Source organism: Bos indicus x Bos taurus, chromosome 21, assembly GCF_003369695.1.
Source record: "Bos indicus x Bos taurus breed Angus x Brahman F1 hybrid chromosome 21, Bos_hybrid_MaternalHap_v2.0, whole genome shotgun sequence".
Lineage (NCBI taxonomy): Eukaryota > Metazoa > Chordata > Mammalia > Artiodactyla > Bovidae > Bos > Bos indicus x Bos taurus.
Window position 1 is genome coordinate 23,032,985 of NC_040096.1, and position 16,294 is coordinate 23,049,278.

The 16,294-nt window shown below is 48.8% G+C and overlaps 1 protein-coding gene across 1 annotated transcript in view; it reads right to left on the reverse strand.

Moving 5' to 3' along the window:
* Window positions 1-16,294, reverse strand: part of AP3B2 (adaptor related protein complex 3 subunit beta 2) — a 36,898-nt gene that overhangs the window by 17,018 nt on the left and 3,586 nt on the right. The window contains exons 2-12 of the mRNA XM_027521000.1: window positions 10,227-10,302; window positions 10,012-10,086; window positions 9,633-9,728; window positions 2,729-2,889; window positions 2,417-2,483; window positions 2,135-2,317; window positions 1,725-2,008; window positions 1,384-1,438; window positions 972-1,043; window positions 633-695; window positions 145-277 (exon numbers count right to left, since the gene is read on the reverse strand). Coding sequence (XP_027376801.1) covers window positions 145-277; window positions 633-695; window positions 972-1,043; window positions 1,384-1,438; window positions 1,725-2,008; window positions 2,135-2,317; window positions 2,417-2,483; window positions 2,729-2,889; window positions 9,633-9,728; window positions 10,012-10,086; window positions 10,227-10,302 — 1,265 coding nt within the window. The remainder of the gene's footprint in view (window positions 1-144; window positions 278-632; window positions 696-971; window positions 1,044-1,383; window positions 1,439-1,724; window positions 2,009-2,134; window positions 2,318-2,416; window positions 2,484-2,728; window positions 2,890-9,632; window positions 9,729-10,011; window positions 10,087-10,226; window positions 10,303-16,294) is intronic.

Genomic DNA, 16,294 nt, shown 5'->3' on the forward strand with positions numbered 1-16,294 from the left:
ACAAGGATACAAACTGAGGCCGATGGACTGATGAACACGAATTGTCGCTGGCCAGACAGGAGAATACCTGCTGGCCATCAGTCAGACATGCAGGCAGCACCCACAAGTCATCAGAGCTGGACATGCAGACAGACAAACACTGACCATCACGGTTGGACAGCAGCTGCACCAGGCCGTTGAGGCAGGTGTCGCGGACTCGGCCTATGTTAGTTGCGCAGCGCCCAATGGCCTGGATGGTGGCTGCCACAAAGTCCTTGTCCATGCTGCGAATGTAGGTCTGCGGGAGGCCACAACAGAGTGAGCCCCAGAAGGTGGTGATCCCTCAGACTTGACTCGGCAGTGACTCTGCAGACTTGAGGGTGACCTTCTGGAAAGCTGTTACCCCTCATTCAGTGACCAATCATGCCAGAGACTAAACTTTGGGGAAAGGAATGACACCCTCATCCATTACCCGGTGACTCCCTGACCCAAAGCCTGCAGACGGCATTGGGAAGGGACATGAAATAACAGTTTCTCCATTTTGGGTTCTAAAGAGAAGATTTAATCCACCAAGATGATTCTCACTGAGCATAAGGAGCTACAGGGCAACTCTCATGGGCCTCTCTGGCTACAAGCTGGTCCCTAGCCAGTACCTGGAATTCCCGGAGGACAGTAGGAATGTTGGTCTCATTGGCGAGGTTAGTTAACACTTCCAGCTGCAAGGAGGCAGAAAAGGGGCAGGGGGTGCCAGTGGGCTTTTTGTGCTTTCATTTGTTTTTAGTATTTATTCATTTGGGTGCATCAGGTCTTAGTTGTGGCACAGCAGGCTTAGTTGCCCTGTGGCATGTGGGATCTTAGTTTCCTGACCAGGGTTCAAACCTGTGTCCCCTGCATTGCAAGGCAGATTCTTAACCACTGGACCACCAGGGAAGTCCCTCTGTGCTTTCCTTAATCCTTCATTAAGGCCACAGGCATGACTGTCCGTCACTCACCTTCAGAATCTTGATCTGGGTGGGGTCAGTGGACCTGATGTAGAAGCTCTTCAGGTACGGCTCAAACATACCCTGGCACGAGAGAGGTGGTCCCAGGGAGCGCCACCAGAGCCCTGCTCCTTCTCCAGAGCGCCCCTCCCCGCGACCCTCCCCCATCCAGGGCCCAGCGTCCTTCTTGCCCCTGCACTCTCTTCCACTGTCAGCTCTTCCCACCCCCTCAGCTCCGACCCTATCTTTCTTCATCAGGGCTTCTACCCTGGGGGTCCGGGTCCTGCATCTCCACCTGCATTTACGGCCTCCCCCTCCCATGCTCCACACTGCCAAGGCATCATCCCATCCTGCCTTCCCCAGCGCCCCTGCCCCGCAGAGCCACCCGTCGGACCGCGAGGGCAGGCCTGGGTCACGAGCTCACCCGGCGCTTGATGGACATGGTGGCCACGTTCTGGAGCACCACGTACTGCACTTCACTGCGGAGAGGAACAGCAGAGGAACCGCGTCCCTAGGCCAGGGCCAGGCCAGGAGGCGCGGGCAGGGAAGGGAGGTGGGCCCGAGAGGAGGGAGGAGAGGGCGGGTGTCGGGGAAGGTGGTAGGAGGGTGGGACTGGCGTCATTGTAGAGGGGCCGGTGGGCTGGGGTGGAGGGCGCCGCACTCTAGGTAGGGGGAAGCGGAGAGGCAGCCTCCTTCCAGGCGTGGCTGGGCCGTGGGCGGGGCGTGGTTGGGGCGGGTTGGGGTGTGGGCGGGGCGGGCACGCACCTGTGGCTCCTCAGCAGGCGCACGAGGGCCTTGGCGATGACGCCCACCTCTGCCTTGGGAGCCAGGTGGAAGTAAAGCTGCGCCACGGCCATGACCACGGCGGCGCTGCGGCTCTGCAGGAGCGGCTTCGTGTTGCGCAGCAGCAGCCGGTGGTCAGGGTCCATGACGTAGGGCTTCCGGGCGGGCAGCGCCGTGGAGGCTGCCTCCTCAGACCCCGGGCCCTTGGCCTCATCCTCCTCGGAGCCATAGAAGGCTTTCTCAGAGTTCTCCTCCAGCAGAGATTCCTGGGGGTGGGGTGGGAGGGGTGGGGAACAGGCGGGTGGGGCAGGGGACACCTCCTCCTGGAAGCCCTCCTACCCACTCTGCTAGGGCACGGGTCGCGGTTGCGCCTGGGGGTCCAGGCCACTCACGTTCTGGGTGGGGCTGAGGAACTGCGTGCGGGCATAGCGGGTGAGCATGCTGATGATGACCACCTGGCCCCACTCCTCCACGTCGATGAGCAGGTTACAGAGCTTCCGGTAGTTCTTGTGGATCAGGTCGATGCGCTCGGGGCACACCTCCTCGAAGGCCATCACCACACTGCCCGCCACCAGCTGGGGAACCCACAGAGGCAGGAGCACATTAAGGGGAAGGACAGAAGGGGTTGGCCTGGCACCTTTCCACCACCCACCTCTGTGTGTCCATATACCCACCGTGGTCTTGTCAGCCAGAAGCTTCTCGATGACCTCTATCAGCTGGTCCTTCTGGTCAGAATCCAAACTGAGGGAGAAACTGTTGTTTGCCCCTCCCTCCTCTCCAGCCTTCCCAATACCCGCTGGAGATGTGCTCCCCTTTCTCCCCCCAACCCTATTGATCAAGAGGTGTGAGCCACTGCTTCCAATGTCCTCCTTCTCTATCTGTTCCCCAAACTGTCTTAAACCACCTAAAGACTTAAAAACAACAAACAACAAAATCAGCCTTCAAAACTGGGAGAGGCCAGGGATGGGCAGTGGCTTGGGGCATACCTGTAGAGCTTAGGGATGGCATGGGCAGCTGTTTTCCGCACATAGGGAGACATATCTGAGGCAGCTTCCTTGATGGCCAGCATCATGATGGGCACGATGATGGGCACACGAATGCTAGACAGGACGCGGAGGGCACTGGCTCGAATCAGCTGGTTGGGGTCCTAGGGCAAAGGTGGCAGAGGCAGAGCCATGGGAGGGCAGCGGGCGCCCTGATGGGAGGGGAACTCACTGTCCCTGGTTGCCACCCACTCTTGTTTCCTTGTCTGTCTTGAGCCTAGATGATGAGGTGCTGGTGCCGGGTGCCTGGGGAGCTCTGCCTGAGAGCACTGACTCGGCCCTGCAACAGAAATCTGATATCTGGAGGGATGTGGCATTGGGCTGCTTCACTTTCAGGGAGAGCGACAGACTTTCAGAATGCCTAAAATTCTTGAAGCACCTTGTTTCTTAGGAGTGTGTGCAGACTAGGAGGGTGTCTTTGTGTTTATGGTGGAGGAGACTGCCAGCAAATGCAACCTGCTCTCCCTTCCCAAGAGTTCATCCTTTCAGGGACTTCCCTGGTGGTCTAGAGGCGAAGACTCTGCTCTCAATGCAGGGGGCCCAGGTTTGATCCCTGGTTGGAGAATTAGATCCTGCATGCTGCAACTAAGACCCAGCACAGACAACTAAATATTCTTTTTAAAGTTCACCCTTTCAGTCTTCTCCCCCAGCAAACTCTCAAAAGCTGCTCTTCTTCCCCTTCCTCCACGTGTTTAAAAGAGAATAGGTGTGTAAGCCCCTCCTCTTTGTGCCTACTGCATCCTATAGACACCTGAAAGGAGTACGTCAGGCTGTGTATTGTCACCCTGCTCATTTAACTGGTATACAGAGTACATCATGCAAAATGCCGGGCTGGATGAAGCACAGGCTGGAATCAAGAGGTGCCAGGAGAAATATCAATAACCTCAGAGACACAGATGCCACTGCCCTTATGGCAGAAAGCAAAGAGGAACTAAAGAGCCTCTTGATGAAGGTGAAAGAGGAGAGTAAAAAAACTGGCTTAAAACTCAACATTCAAAAAACTAAGATCATGGCATCCAGTCCCATTACTTCATGGCAAATAGATTGGGAAACAATGGAAACAGTGAGAGACTTTATTTTCTTGGGCTCCAAAATCATTGCAGATGGTGACTGCAGCCATGAAATTAAAAGACGGTTGCTCCTTGGAAGAAAAGCTATGACAAAAGCTATGTCAAACTTAGACATAAATTTGACAAACTTATGACAAACCTAGACGGCATATTAAAAAGCAGAGACGTTACTTCACTGACAAAGGTCCATATAGTCAAAGCTATGGTTTTTCCAGTTGCCATGTATGGATGTGAGAGTTGGACCATAAAGAAGGCTGAGTGCCAAAGAATAGGTGCTTTTGAACTGTGGTGGTGTAGAAGACTCTTGAGAGTCCCTTGCACTGCAAGGAGATCAAACCAGTCAATCCTAAAGGAAATCAATCCTGAATATTCACTGGAAGGGCTGATGCTGAAGCTGAAGCTCCAATACTTTGGCCACCTGATGAGAAGAGCCAACTCACAGGAAAAGACCCTGATGCTGGGAAAGATTGAAAGCAGAAAGAGAAGGGGACGACAGAGGACAAGATGGTTGGATGGCATCACGGACTCAATGGACATAAGTTTGAGCAAGCTCTGGGAGATGGTGAAGGACAGGGAAGCCTGGCAAGCTACAGTGTATGGGATAGCAAAGAGTCGGACACAACTGAGCGACTGAACAATAAGACACCTGAGAAGAGCCTTAGACACAGTGTACTGTAGTCGTGAGATTATGAGAGCAGCAGCAGATGTAAATTACTGTTCATCTTGAAGGTCAGTGGGCAAAGGAAGAGGTCCTGGAACACTAAAGAGTAGGTGCTACCATGAGTTTCTAAAATAGGCAAAGAGGAGAGCCACAGAATTACAGGTGAAAATGATGGTCCTCCTTGCTAAAATTCCAGAACTGGTTTTTGAAAAGGTAGTTTCAAAGCACTTCATTTATTTTTAAAATATCTTACGAAGTCATGATTTTACTTTATTGTTTATTTGGTTGCACTGCATCTTAGTTGCTGCGTGTGGGATCTCCCTCAATTGGGACGGAACTCGGACCCCCTGCATTGAGAGTCCGGAGTCTTAAACACTGGACCCCCAGGGAAGTTCTTCAAAGCACTTATTTTAAAAGCAGGAGTCTGTATTTTCTTAGAGTCAAGTCATATCACATCCACTGCTGAAACCTATTTTCTTTTTTTTTTAACATTTGGAAATGATTATGGATTCAACAGGAAGTTACCCACCCCCCCAGATAAACCCCTTTCCTTTTTAGTAGGGTAATTAGGCTGGCATATATTAATACTATATATCTTGATATCAGCAAAGCACCATGGGGGTCTCTCATAGCATTTCCTAGACTGCCATTTTTGATGTAGGCCTTTTGTTTCATTTAGTACGTAAGCATTTTAAGAGAATTCATGTCTATTTTATCTCTAGATAACCACAGCCTTTTGCACATAGAAGGTGTTAAGAAATTTTTTTTGCTGTTGAGATCCTTCTAACAAGATGGGAAAATACCAGCTGACTGCAGTTAGGTGGATCCACAGTTTGGTAAAATGCAATACTTGGGGAAGATTTACTAGCAGATCAGTGTCAACCTGGAAACATGATACATGGGATTTAGTCTGTTGCCCTGGTTGGAATAGCTTATTAACATCTTAGAGGAAGACATAAAACCAGGAGGACAAAACCAAGATTCAGATCCACCCTGGCTTAGATCTTGTGCTAAACCTAAATAATGAAATCCTCACAGAGGATTCGAGGAACCAACTGCATAAAGACAGGATATAGGGACACTTGGATTAACTGCTTGCGAACTGGAGGTTTGTCAGAATTGAGTCAACATTAGCCGGCCGCAAAGCAAACAGAGTCTCAGTCTGGGCTGATAGAAAAGATTGGTACTATTGTGCAGAAGAGCCCCCTAAACAGTAATAATAACAAAAAGAAAGTGAATTTTAGAGGAACACATATATGATGCTGTTTATAAAACAGTATTATACATTATTTCAATTCAATTCAATTCAATAAGTCGCTTCAGTCTTGTCCGACTCTGTGTGACCCCATAGACCGCAGTCTACCAGGCTCCCCCATCCCTGGGATTCTCCAGGCAAGAACACTGGAGTGGGTTGCCATTTCCTTCTCCAATGCATGAAAGTGGAAAGTGAAGTCGCTCAGTCGCTCAGTCGAGTCTGACTCATAGCGACCCCATGGACTTCAGCCCACCAGGCTCCTCTGTCCCTGGGATTTTCCAGGCAAGAGTACTGGAGTGGGGTGCCATTGCCTTCTCCAATGCATGAAAGTGAAAAGTGAAAGTGAAGTTGCTCAGTCATGTCCAACTCTGTGCGACCCCATAGACAGCAGCCCACCAGGCTCCTCTGTCCATGGGATTTTCCAGGCAAGAGTACTAGGAACACATAAATAAGTAGTAAGAGAATAAATGCACACATACGAATACTATTCTTTATGCCTTTGGTGGATCTGATATAAATTTTAAAAAATTAAGGTAATAGACATTTCAACACAATATAATGGTTTTTAAAAAGTTATAATCACTTCACATCTGTCAGAATGGCTGTCATTAGAAAGACAACAAATAACAAGTGTTGGTGAGGATGTGGCAAAAAGGGAACCCTGTACACTCTTGGTGGGAATGTAAATTAGCACAGCCACTGTGGAGAACAGTGTGGAGGTTTCTCAGAAAGCTAAAACAGAACTTCCATATGATCCAGCAATATCACTCTTGGGTATATATTCTGGGTATGTTTTCATTAAACGAATGAGTATGACAGAACAGAAACTCATAGAGAACAAACTAATTGTTATGAGTGGGGGGGGGTGGTGGTGAGGAGAAGCAAGATGGGGTAGGGAATTAAAAGGTACAAAGTATTAATACTATGTATAAAATAAAAAGCTAAAAGAATATATTGTACAGCACAGGGAGTATGGCTAATATTTTGAAATACATTTAAATGGAGTATTAGCCACAAAAATGTTGAATCAATGTATTATACACCTGAAGCTAATTTAACATTGTGAATTGTCTATACTTCAATAAAGACAAAAATGAAAAGCAGTGGTAGTTGTCTTAAGATGGAACTGCCTTATGAAGGAGTAGGTCTGTACCACTGGAGATGACCTGTCAGAGATGTTCTAGAGCAAAGGTTGGCATACTACCATCCACAAACCAAATGAGTCTTCTGCCTTTTTTAATAAATAAAAATGTATTCAGGGACTTCCCTGGTAGTCCAGTGGCTAAGACTCTGAGCTCCCAATGCAGCGGGGCTGGGTTCAATCCCTGGTCAGGGAACGAGATCCCATATGCTGCCACTAAGACTTGATACAGTCAAATATTTTCTAAAATATGAATTCAAACCCAGTCATGCACACTCATTCATCACTGCTTTCACACTGTTAAAATACAAGGGCAAAGTTGAGTCGTTGACGGTTGAGACTAGACGGTCTGCACAGCCTAAACTACTATCACCTGGCTGGATGCAGAAGTTTGCTGACTATTATTCTAGAGAAATCACTGCACTGAGTTGAACTAAATGAGCTCTGGTTTTCTAAATAGGGTAGAATGTGGCAACTTCAGGTCAATGTAAAAATTTGTGCAAAATTTTCAGAATGGCTCTTATAAAACGATTTGAATCCTGATTAAACCAATCTGAAAGCGAGAGAGATCGTATGGTTTTCACTTGATAAAAACAACCTAGCACAAGGACTTCCCTGGTGGTCCAGTGGTCAAGACTCCTTGTCTCCACTGCAGGGGGCCAGGGTTCTATCCTTGATGGGGGAACTAAGATCCCCCACGCCTTGCGGTGCAGCCAAAAAATTTAAAACAAACGAACAACAAAAACGCCTGACACAGTGTGAGGCATAGAGATACCCAAGTATTTGCTGAATGAAAGAATGGTAGATGCAAGTGCCCAGGCTTTCTGCCCCACCTCAGAGGAGCAGACTTTGCCATCACCTCCTGCTGGCCAGAGCAGAATGAACCAGGGGTGAACCTCCAGTTTGGGCAATCAACTCTCAGTCTGCTCAGCTAACCTACAGAATCAGCTGAACAGGAAAAGAAGCCAGATCTTTCAATGTCCCTCTCACAGGAATTATAACTAAGTGTCTGGAAAGACTAGAGGAGTTAATGGCTGTTATCAGAGCTGGAGAGTCTGATTGGACAAAGACTAGAAAGACAGTGATGCTGACTTCTTTACCCTAGAGATATCTTATCCAAACCACAAAAGCAGCCAGTGGAGATTATCATGCATGCATTTAACATACAAAAGATGAGAATATTCAGTTTAAATATGTGTGTGTGTGTTTGTGAGGGGTCAGCCTCCACTGCATATGAAAGGACTTGAATCTTCCCACTGTCCCTTCCCTTAACAGATTCAGTTTCTACCTGCCTCAAAGGGCATTTTATTTCCACAAAAGTGATCCAGGTCTTTAATATATATATATATATATATATATATATATGCATATATATATATATATATATTTTTTTTTTTTTTTAATTTTGAGGCCACGCCATAGGCCATGCAGGATCTTGGTTTTCAGTACAGGGATCAAACCCATGTCCCCTGCATTGGGAAGGCAGAGTCTTAATCACTGGACCAGCAGGGAAGTCCCGGTTTTGGTCTTTAATGGTGGATATTTTACATACACTGGGGCATCTAAGACAAGCCAATTATTTCTTCTTGTGCTAAACAGAATAATCAACTTGTTCCTACTTTCAAGGAATCATTGGCTATACTAACCTTATTGAAAATGGAATGGTCTTGTCTTTATGTTCTCTCTGCAGACTGTCAAACCCAGTCTCCATGTCTGAGGCCACTCTCCAGCTTGGTGAGCTTTGTCGTTTTCCTCTCCATGGAGCTCATTTGTTCCCAATAAACCCTTTTGTCCTTCTCACCCAGTTTCAGGTGAAAAGGTTCCAAAGCCATTGTTCCTAGCAGATACTCAAACCAGGTGAGCCAGCCAGTGCCAAGGCTCTGACACCCAGAGGTGAGGAATCCAGGTCAGCAGGCTCCCCACACGTTACTCTGTCTTAAGAAGGCTGACTTCTGCCTGGCTGTGGGCCTCAATCCCTTTACATCAGTAGGGTGAAGGCCAGTGTCAGGGGCTCAAGTGATTCATAGTTGAGGCAGCCATTAGCACAGGCACCTCTGACTCTCCTGACTTTAGGCAGGTAGGAAAGGGCCTCCAGAGCCTGACCCCCCCCCCAACCCCTGCACTCAGACCTCTCCCTGGGCCCACTCCTCTGACAAATGGAATTTATTTCCTGCCCTATTGGTAAACATAGGATGTCACAGTCATCAGCAATTGCAGCCACCATAGACAGTGAGCTGGTGATCCCTGAGGGAACTCAGCAAGAAAGAACACCTGCCATCTAGCAGCCATCAGACTGCAGCCACTTCCCATGGTGAGCCCTGGAGAAACTCAGGATATGAAAATACAGGATACTGGCCCCAGATAGCTGGGGTGCATATCAAAGGAATGATTTCAGTGAGCCCAGACTCTTGCATCTTCCCATGCACAGAAAATCACCAAACTCTTTAACCTGGGTTATCTGGTTTTCTTTCATTAACAACTGTTTTTTGATGTTAGACCACCTGCCCTTTGTTGCACAACTTCTATATAACCTGACTTCTCCCCTTGCCTCCTTGGAGCAGTTCTGTCAGTTACTTAGATGCTGCCTCCTAGGCTTGAAGTCCTAAAAACACCCACCTAATGAAACCTAACTCTCAACTTTGAGGTTGTGAATAAGTCCACACCTCCAATAGAGCCCCATCAAGACCCAGACCCCAGGGAGGCAAATGGAGACCTCTGACCTTCAGGCCACGCTGGAAGGTGGAGATAGACAGCAGGGCTAGGTCTTGCTGCTCCTCAGCGTAGCGCACCAGGTACACGTAGACGAGCTTCTTCACCTGGGGAAGAGGGGGTTTCTCAGCAGGGACTGGTGCCCCTGCCCTGAGAGATGTCCTCACCCCGGGTGGCTGTGCTCCACAGAGAAAGCATCCAGGGTACCCTGGCCCCATCATGCTGATCCACATCTGGTTCAGGGACATCTGGGAGGTGTCTTTTCCTGGACCAGGGACATTCTGAGCAGATTGGACCTCCAGGGACTGGGATGTCCCCTTTCTCATCCCCAATTAGCTCCAGTTTACTCCTGGAGGTGGACAAGGGAGACCCCTCCCTGGGAGCACTCACCTCTATGTTCTTACAGGCCACATTCTTCACCACGGCGGGGAACAGGTCTGAGGCGTTCTTTCCCCGGGCAATCATCTAGGTGGTGGGGTCAGGGTAGGGGGAGAACGAGAAGGGAGGATGCCAGCACTCATTGGGGGCTAGGTCCACAAGCAGCCAAGGACGGCTCTTGGATCCTCAAGCTCCTCCCCCAAGGGATCCCCTTTGACCCCCCTTACCGCCACAATTCTCTTCATGGCCTCCAGCTTGAGGGAATCCTTGTTGGTGTCCAGCATCGCCTTCAGGTCATCGTGCCTGGTGGGGACACAAAAGGTCAGCTGAGGGCACAACGGTGGGGACGGGGCTATCAATCAGTAGGATTCAGACAGAAAGAAGCGACCTGGGCAGGGAAGGCAGGACTCAACCACAAGAGAAGGTGGTAAAATACAGATCAGGGGACTTGGGGTGGGGAGAAGCATGTGGGTCAGTCAGTGTTACGGGGCTGAGCTGTGATCCCCTCAAAAAAGAATGTACCCAGAATGTAATCTTATTTGGAAACAGAATTGTTTCATCTGTAATTACGATGAGGTAATACTGGAGGCCCATTCTGAAGGAGATCAGCCCTGGGATTTCTTTGGAAGGAATGATGCTAACGCTGAAACTCCAGTACTTTGGCCACCTCATGCGAAGAGTTGACTCATTGGAAAAGACTCTGATGCTGGGAGGGATTGGGGGCAGGAGGAGAAGGGGATGACAGAGGATGAGATGGCTGGATGGCATCACTGACTCGATGGACGTGAGTCTGAGTGAACTCCGGGAGTTGGTGATGGACAGGGAGGCCTGGCGTGCTGTGATTCATGGGGTTGTAAAGAGTCAGACACGACTGAGTGACTGAACTGAACTGAATACTGGAGGAGGATGGGTCTCTAACTCAATGCATCTGGTGTGCTTTAAGAAGAAGGCCCTATGAAGACAGAGATGCAGGGAGAATACTGTGAATACAGAGAACTGGAGTGACTCATCTGCAAGCCAAGGAACATCTGCAATATTGCTTCTCTCTTAAGGTTTGGTTTTCGGCTGAGGCACAAGTAAAATCTTAGCTCCCCAATCAGGGATCAAATCCATACTCCCTGCGTTGGCAGGCTGTCTTAACTACTGGACTGCCAGGGAAGTCCTGGGTAAATGACGATGTAAATAAATAACCCCTTGCACTTGGTGGAGGGGAATAATGTTAGTCTCCAAGCCAGTATCTAAATGTCATGCAGTGGCCATTGAAATTTCAAGGGAGACCTTTGGTCAGACTTCCTGAAGTGACTGCAAAATTCACCCAGAAACAAAAATCAATAGGTAAGAACTCCAGAGAATTTGGGGGCAAAGGGGGATGGAAATGAGAAAAACGGAACAATGACAGACAATTCACCTAACCAGAATTCAAAACACAAAACAAATGACCATGATAAAAGCTGTGTGGTGCCAGATTAAAAATTTCACAAATGGATCTAAGTTGATACATTAGGAACAATTAACACCAATTGGAGAAAGAAACTTTTGCCTCCCCTTAAACAAATGCTGTTGGGACAACTGCTATTTAGCAAAGAATTTAACTTGTACATGTATTTCACACCAAAATAAATCCCACATTTGTTTAATAGTTAAATTATGTTGGGTTTCCCTGGTGGTCCAGTGGTTAAGAATCCACTTTGCAGTGCAAAGGACATGGGTTTGATCCCTGGTCTAGGAAGATCCCACACGCCTCAGAGCAGCTAAGCTCATGTGCCAGAACTACTGAGCCCGCACTCTAGAGCCCGTGAGCTGCACCTATGGAAGCCTGTGAGTCCAGAGCCTGTGCTCCACAAGTGAAGCCACAGTAAGAAGCCTGCACACGACAGTGAAAAATAGCCCCCCACTCGCCGCACCCAGAGAAAGCCTGCGTGCTGCAACAAAGACCCCACCACAGACGAAAGTAGATGAATCATTTTAAAAAATTATTTTAATGTATGGAAGAGGGAGAAATTTTAATTTTCAAGGTCATAAAATTATCAGTAATAAGATGCTAGGTTTTTTTTTTCAACTCTTGTGTATAAATTTAAGAAAAAAAAACAAGGCAAAACTGTATTTGTTCACTAGGGCTGCTGTAACAGTACCACAGAGAGACTGGGTGGCTTAACCACCTCAACGTATTTTCTTGCAATTCAGGAGGCTAGAAGGCTGAGATCAAGGTGTCAGCAGGGCTGGTTTCATCTGAGGTCTGTCTTCTTGACTTGCAGATGACTGTCTTCCCTTATCTTTACATGGTCTTCCCTTTGTGTTTCCTCTTCTCATAACAAGTGAATTGTATTGGATTAGGACCCACCCAAATGACCTCCTTTTCACTTAATCACCTCTTAAAAGACTGTCTCCAAACACAGTCACATTCTGAGGTACTGGGGGTTAGGGCTTCAACATATGAGAACACAATTCAGCCCACAATAGCAACAGAAAGGAAAATATTTGGGATATGGTGAATACAAGTTTAATATTAAAAATAAAGCACTGATATAAGCTTAGGGTCTATATTCAGGATTCACTGTCAGGGCTGCCCACCTGCCATCCCCTTGCCCCTCCAGGTAGACACAGCCCTGAACTGCTGCTCCCCAGTCGGTGAGTGGAGCGTGGTCTGGCATTCCTTGGCCATGTGCCCTTGAGCAGTGAACAACCTGCCTAAGCATACTCAGAGGCCCAGCAGCTGATGGCCAAAGAAGCAAGCAGAGAAACATGTAATCAGCTCATGGAAAAATGTGTCTCTACACAGCTAACAGAGCTACGGGACCACAGATGCTCTCATACTGTCCAGGCAGTTCCAAAATGTGATGAGCAGCTGTGAATGGAGACCTGTATATGCTCTGACCCCCCAGATGATACTCAGATAAACCACAGCTTTGACCCAGGCAGGAGAACCCTGCCAGCAGAGTTATTACCAACGGCAGGAATTAAAAAGCAGTGTGTGCAAAGTCAGTCATGGAAGTGAAACACCGAGAAGCAACAGAAAATCAGAAAATAAACGCAGCCATTTTAGGAGAGGGAAGAGCATGCTAGCAGTCATAAAGAGGCAAGTGTGACTAGGGCTGATGCTGAGACATGAGTAAGTGATAAATGCTGAGAGCAAGGGAAGAACCTGACGTAACAGACACCAAGTCACAGGGCTGCGTTTTGCAGAAATGTGCGCATGCTTAACAGATAAAATCAGAAAAGACAGGAGGAGTGCTAAGAAACTGATGTTCCCAGGATTTTACAAGTGTCTCTCGTGAAGACATTTCTGATGGGAAGCAAAGTAGAAAGATGATGATTTCCAGAACACAGAGGACCTGCTAGCTGTTGGATGAGGGTTGGAGATGTCCAGCCCCACACATATTGATCTAGAACGTCTCCATTCAGGAATACCACTCAGCCATAAAAAAAAAGAACGAAATAATGCCATTTGCAGTAACATGGGTGAACCCAGAGGTTATCACACTAAGTGAAGTAAGTCAGAGAAATACCATGTGATACCATTTATATGTGGAACTTAAACTATGACACAAATGAACTTATCTATGAAACAGAAACAGACTCACAGACACAGAGAGAACAGATTTACGGTTACCAGTGGGGAAAGCGGGTGGAGGAGGGGTAAATTAGGAGTTTGGGATTAGCAGATACAGACTACTACATATAAACAGATAAACAACAAGGCCCTACTGTATAGCACAGGGAACTAGATTCAATATCCTATAATCAACCATAATGGAATGGAAAATGAAAAAAAATAATAAAATATATGTATGTGTGTTTGTGTGTGTATATATCTCTAAATCATTTTGCTATACAGCAGAAACTAATACAACATTGTAAATCAATTATACTTCAGTTAAAAAAAAAAAACAGAACGAGCATCTCCCATTCAGGAAGATGTCCCCCCAAACCAGGGGACATTTTCTACTGCCTATGGCCAAGTGAGGGTCAGAAGACAACCACCTTGTCCCTCTCCCAAATACAAACCAGGTGGTCAAGTCCTAGGCATGTTGAACTCAGGACAGATGGGTGTAGACAGAGGTTCAGACCATTTGGCCGGGCCTGGGCAGCATGGAGGGTGTGGGGAGAATGACAGAGCTGGACACCACCTTCCCCAATACACAAACGCACCTCACGCACCCCAGGATCCTCTGTACACACCTCCACACAGTCAGCTCACCCCCGCAGATCCCCATCACTCCAACGCCCCATCAAACAAACACTGGTACCACCAATATACGCTCACATCTATCCCCACAGACACACCTACACCCCAGAGACATACTCATACCCCCAAAGACACACTTACATCCCTCAGATATATACAGTTCTTACATAAACCCACACACACTCAACAAACCCCCTGCAGACACACCCATAATCCCCAAGAAACATACGAAGACACATATACCACACATACACTTCCCACAGAAACGCTCAGCACATAAACCCACACGCCTGTGGACTCACATGCCTCACCTGCAAACGCCTACAGACACCCACAGACATACACCCACCACAAGCCCTCTCTACCTCCCCACACCCTCATCTAGACATGCACACCCACACATGGCCCTCCACAGACACACACACCACCCACATCACGCACATATAAAGCTTTTTGACAAAACTGAGTCACTCCAATCCCATTCGCCAAATGGCCTGTGGACTCCTATGTGTGATTCCTGATGATAAATTTAGGCTTCTAAGATCAAATATATCCAGCCTCACAGATCCTCTGACCTCCTTAGGGGTCAGACAGGCACCAGTTGGAGCTGACTCTGGGGTCCTTTAACTTCAGGAATTCTCTGCAGCAGGTTTCCTCACACCCAGGCATCCTCACCGCCCCTACAGATGCCACAAGCCCATATCAAGTGCCCACACCCAGGGTGGTGCTGGGCACCCACACAGATCCTGCCCTCCCAGCCTAGTACCCACCTTCCAGGCTCCTGGGAGGGTCCAGGACCCTAGGAGAGGGGAATCAAGGGAAGAGAGGGGCTGTGGGGACAGAGCACAGGCAAGACTGTCAGCTGCCCACTAGCAGACGGCAGCCCCCACCTGAGGTCTGACCACCCTGGGTCCCTCACTTTCGCTCCCACCAGCCGACGTTCCCAAGATGGAGAGGAAGGGAGAGATACATAGCAACACTCCAAGGCCATGAAACATTCATCTCCTGGAGTCAGATCCCTTTACAAGGCTCTCACTGTGACCCGAGCCCTGGCCTGACCTAATGGACTCTGTGGGTGACTGGGGCCAGCAGGTGGGGTGGGAGGAAGGTAAAACCTGGCATTTGAGGCCGGATACACTCACTTCATGTGATAAACACCCCCCCCTCCCCTCACCATCCAAGTTCCAACCCACTAGATGGGAGCTGCTGCTGCTAGGTTGCTTCAGTCGTCTCCGACTCTGTGCAACCCCAGAGATGGCAGCCCACCAAGCTCCCCCGTCCCTGGGATTCTCCAGGCAAGAACACTGGAGTGGGTTGCCATTTCCTTCTCCAATGCATGAAAGTGAAAAATGAAAGTGAAGTCGCTTAATCGTGTCCGACTCAGCGACCCCATGGACTGCAGCCTACCAGGCTCCTCCATCCATGGGATTTTCCAGGCAAGAGTACTGGAGTGGGGTGCCATTGCCTTCTCCACTAGATGGGAGATGCTGGTCAAACTATCCTGTTCTTATCCTGTCTCCAAACCTCATCAGGAACCCTCACCTAGCCAGGACCTGGGGAGAGGAAAAGGTCAGATGTTTTATTCCATCCTCAAATATTTTACTGTCCTCCTCTCCTCAGAGCTACCAGGGAGTTAGGAGTTAGGCTCATTTCCCCCCACTTAAACTCTCAGTCCCCATAACATCCCCCACGCCCGCCCCCCTCCTGGACACTAAATGCCAGTCCAGACCTCCTGCTAAAGAGGTGGGACTTAAATGGTTCCTGCTGGAAGAGATAGCTTCCCATCCCTGGCCTTCCTATCTGCCTGGGGGAGAGTCTCTGAGGGCTCCTCTGTACCGTAATGGCTGGCTCTGGCTCTGGCCCTGGCCAGGCTCTGGGCAAGGTCCTCCCAGGGATTCTTCTGGGGTCGTGTCTTCTTCTGGGGCTTGCAGCCACCGAAGCTCCTCTGGCTGCAGGGCCTGGTACCAGGGTGGGGGCCCACCTTCGGGGGCCAGCACAGGGCTGGCAGCCTCCTGATCGGCCTCTCTGGCCCCTGGCCTCACTGGTGCCCCTGGGAGCTGCAGGAATCGCTGCATCAGGGCACCAGATCCTGCTTCGAAATGAGACTGA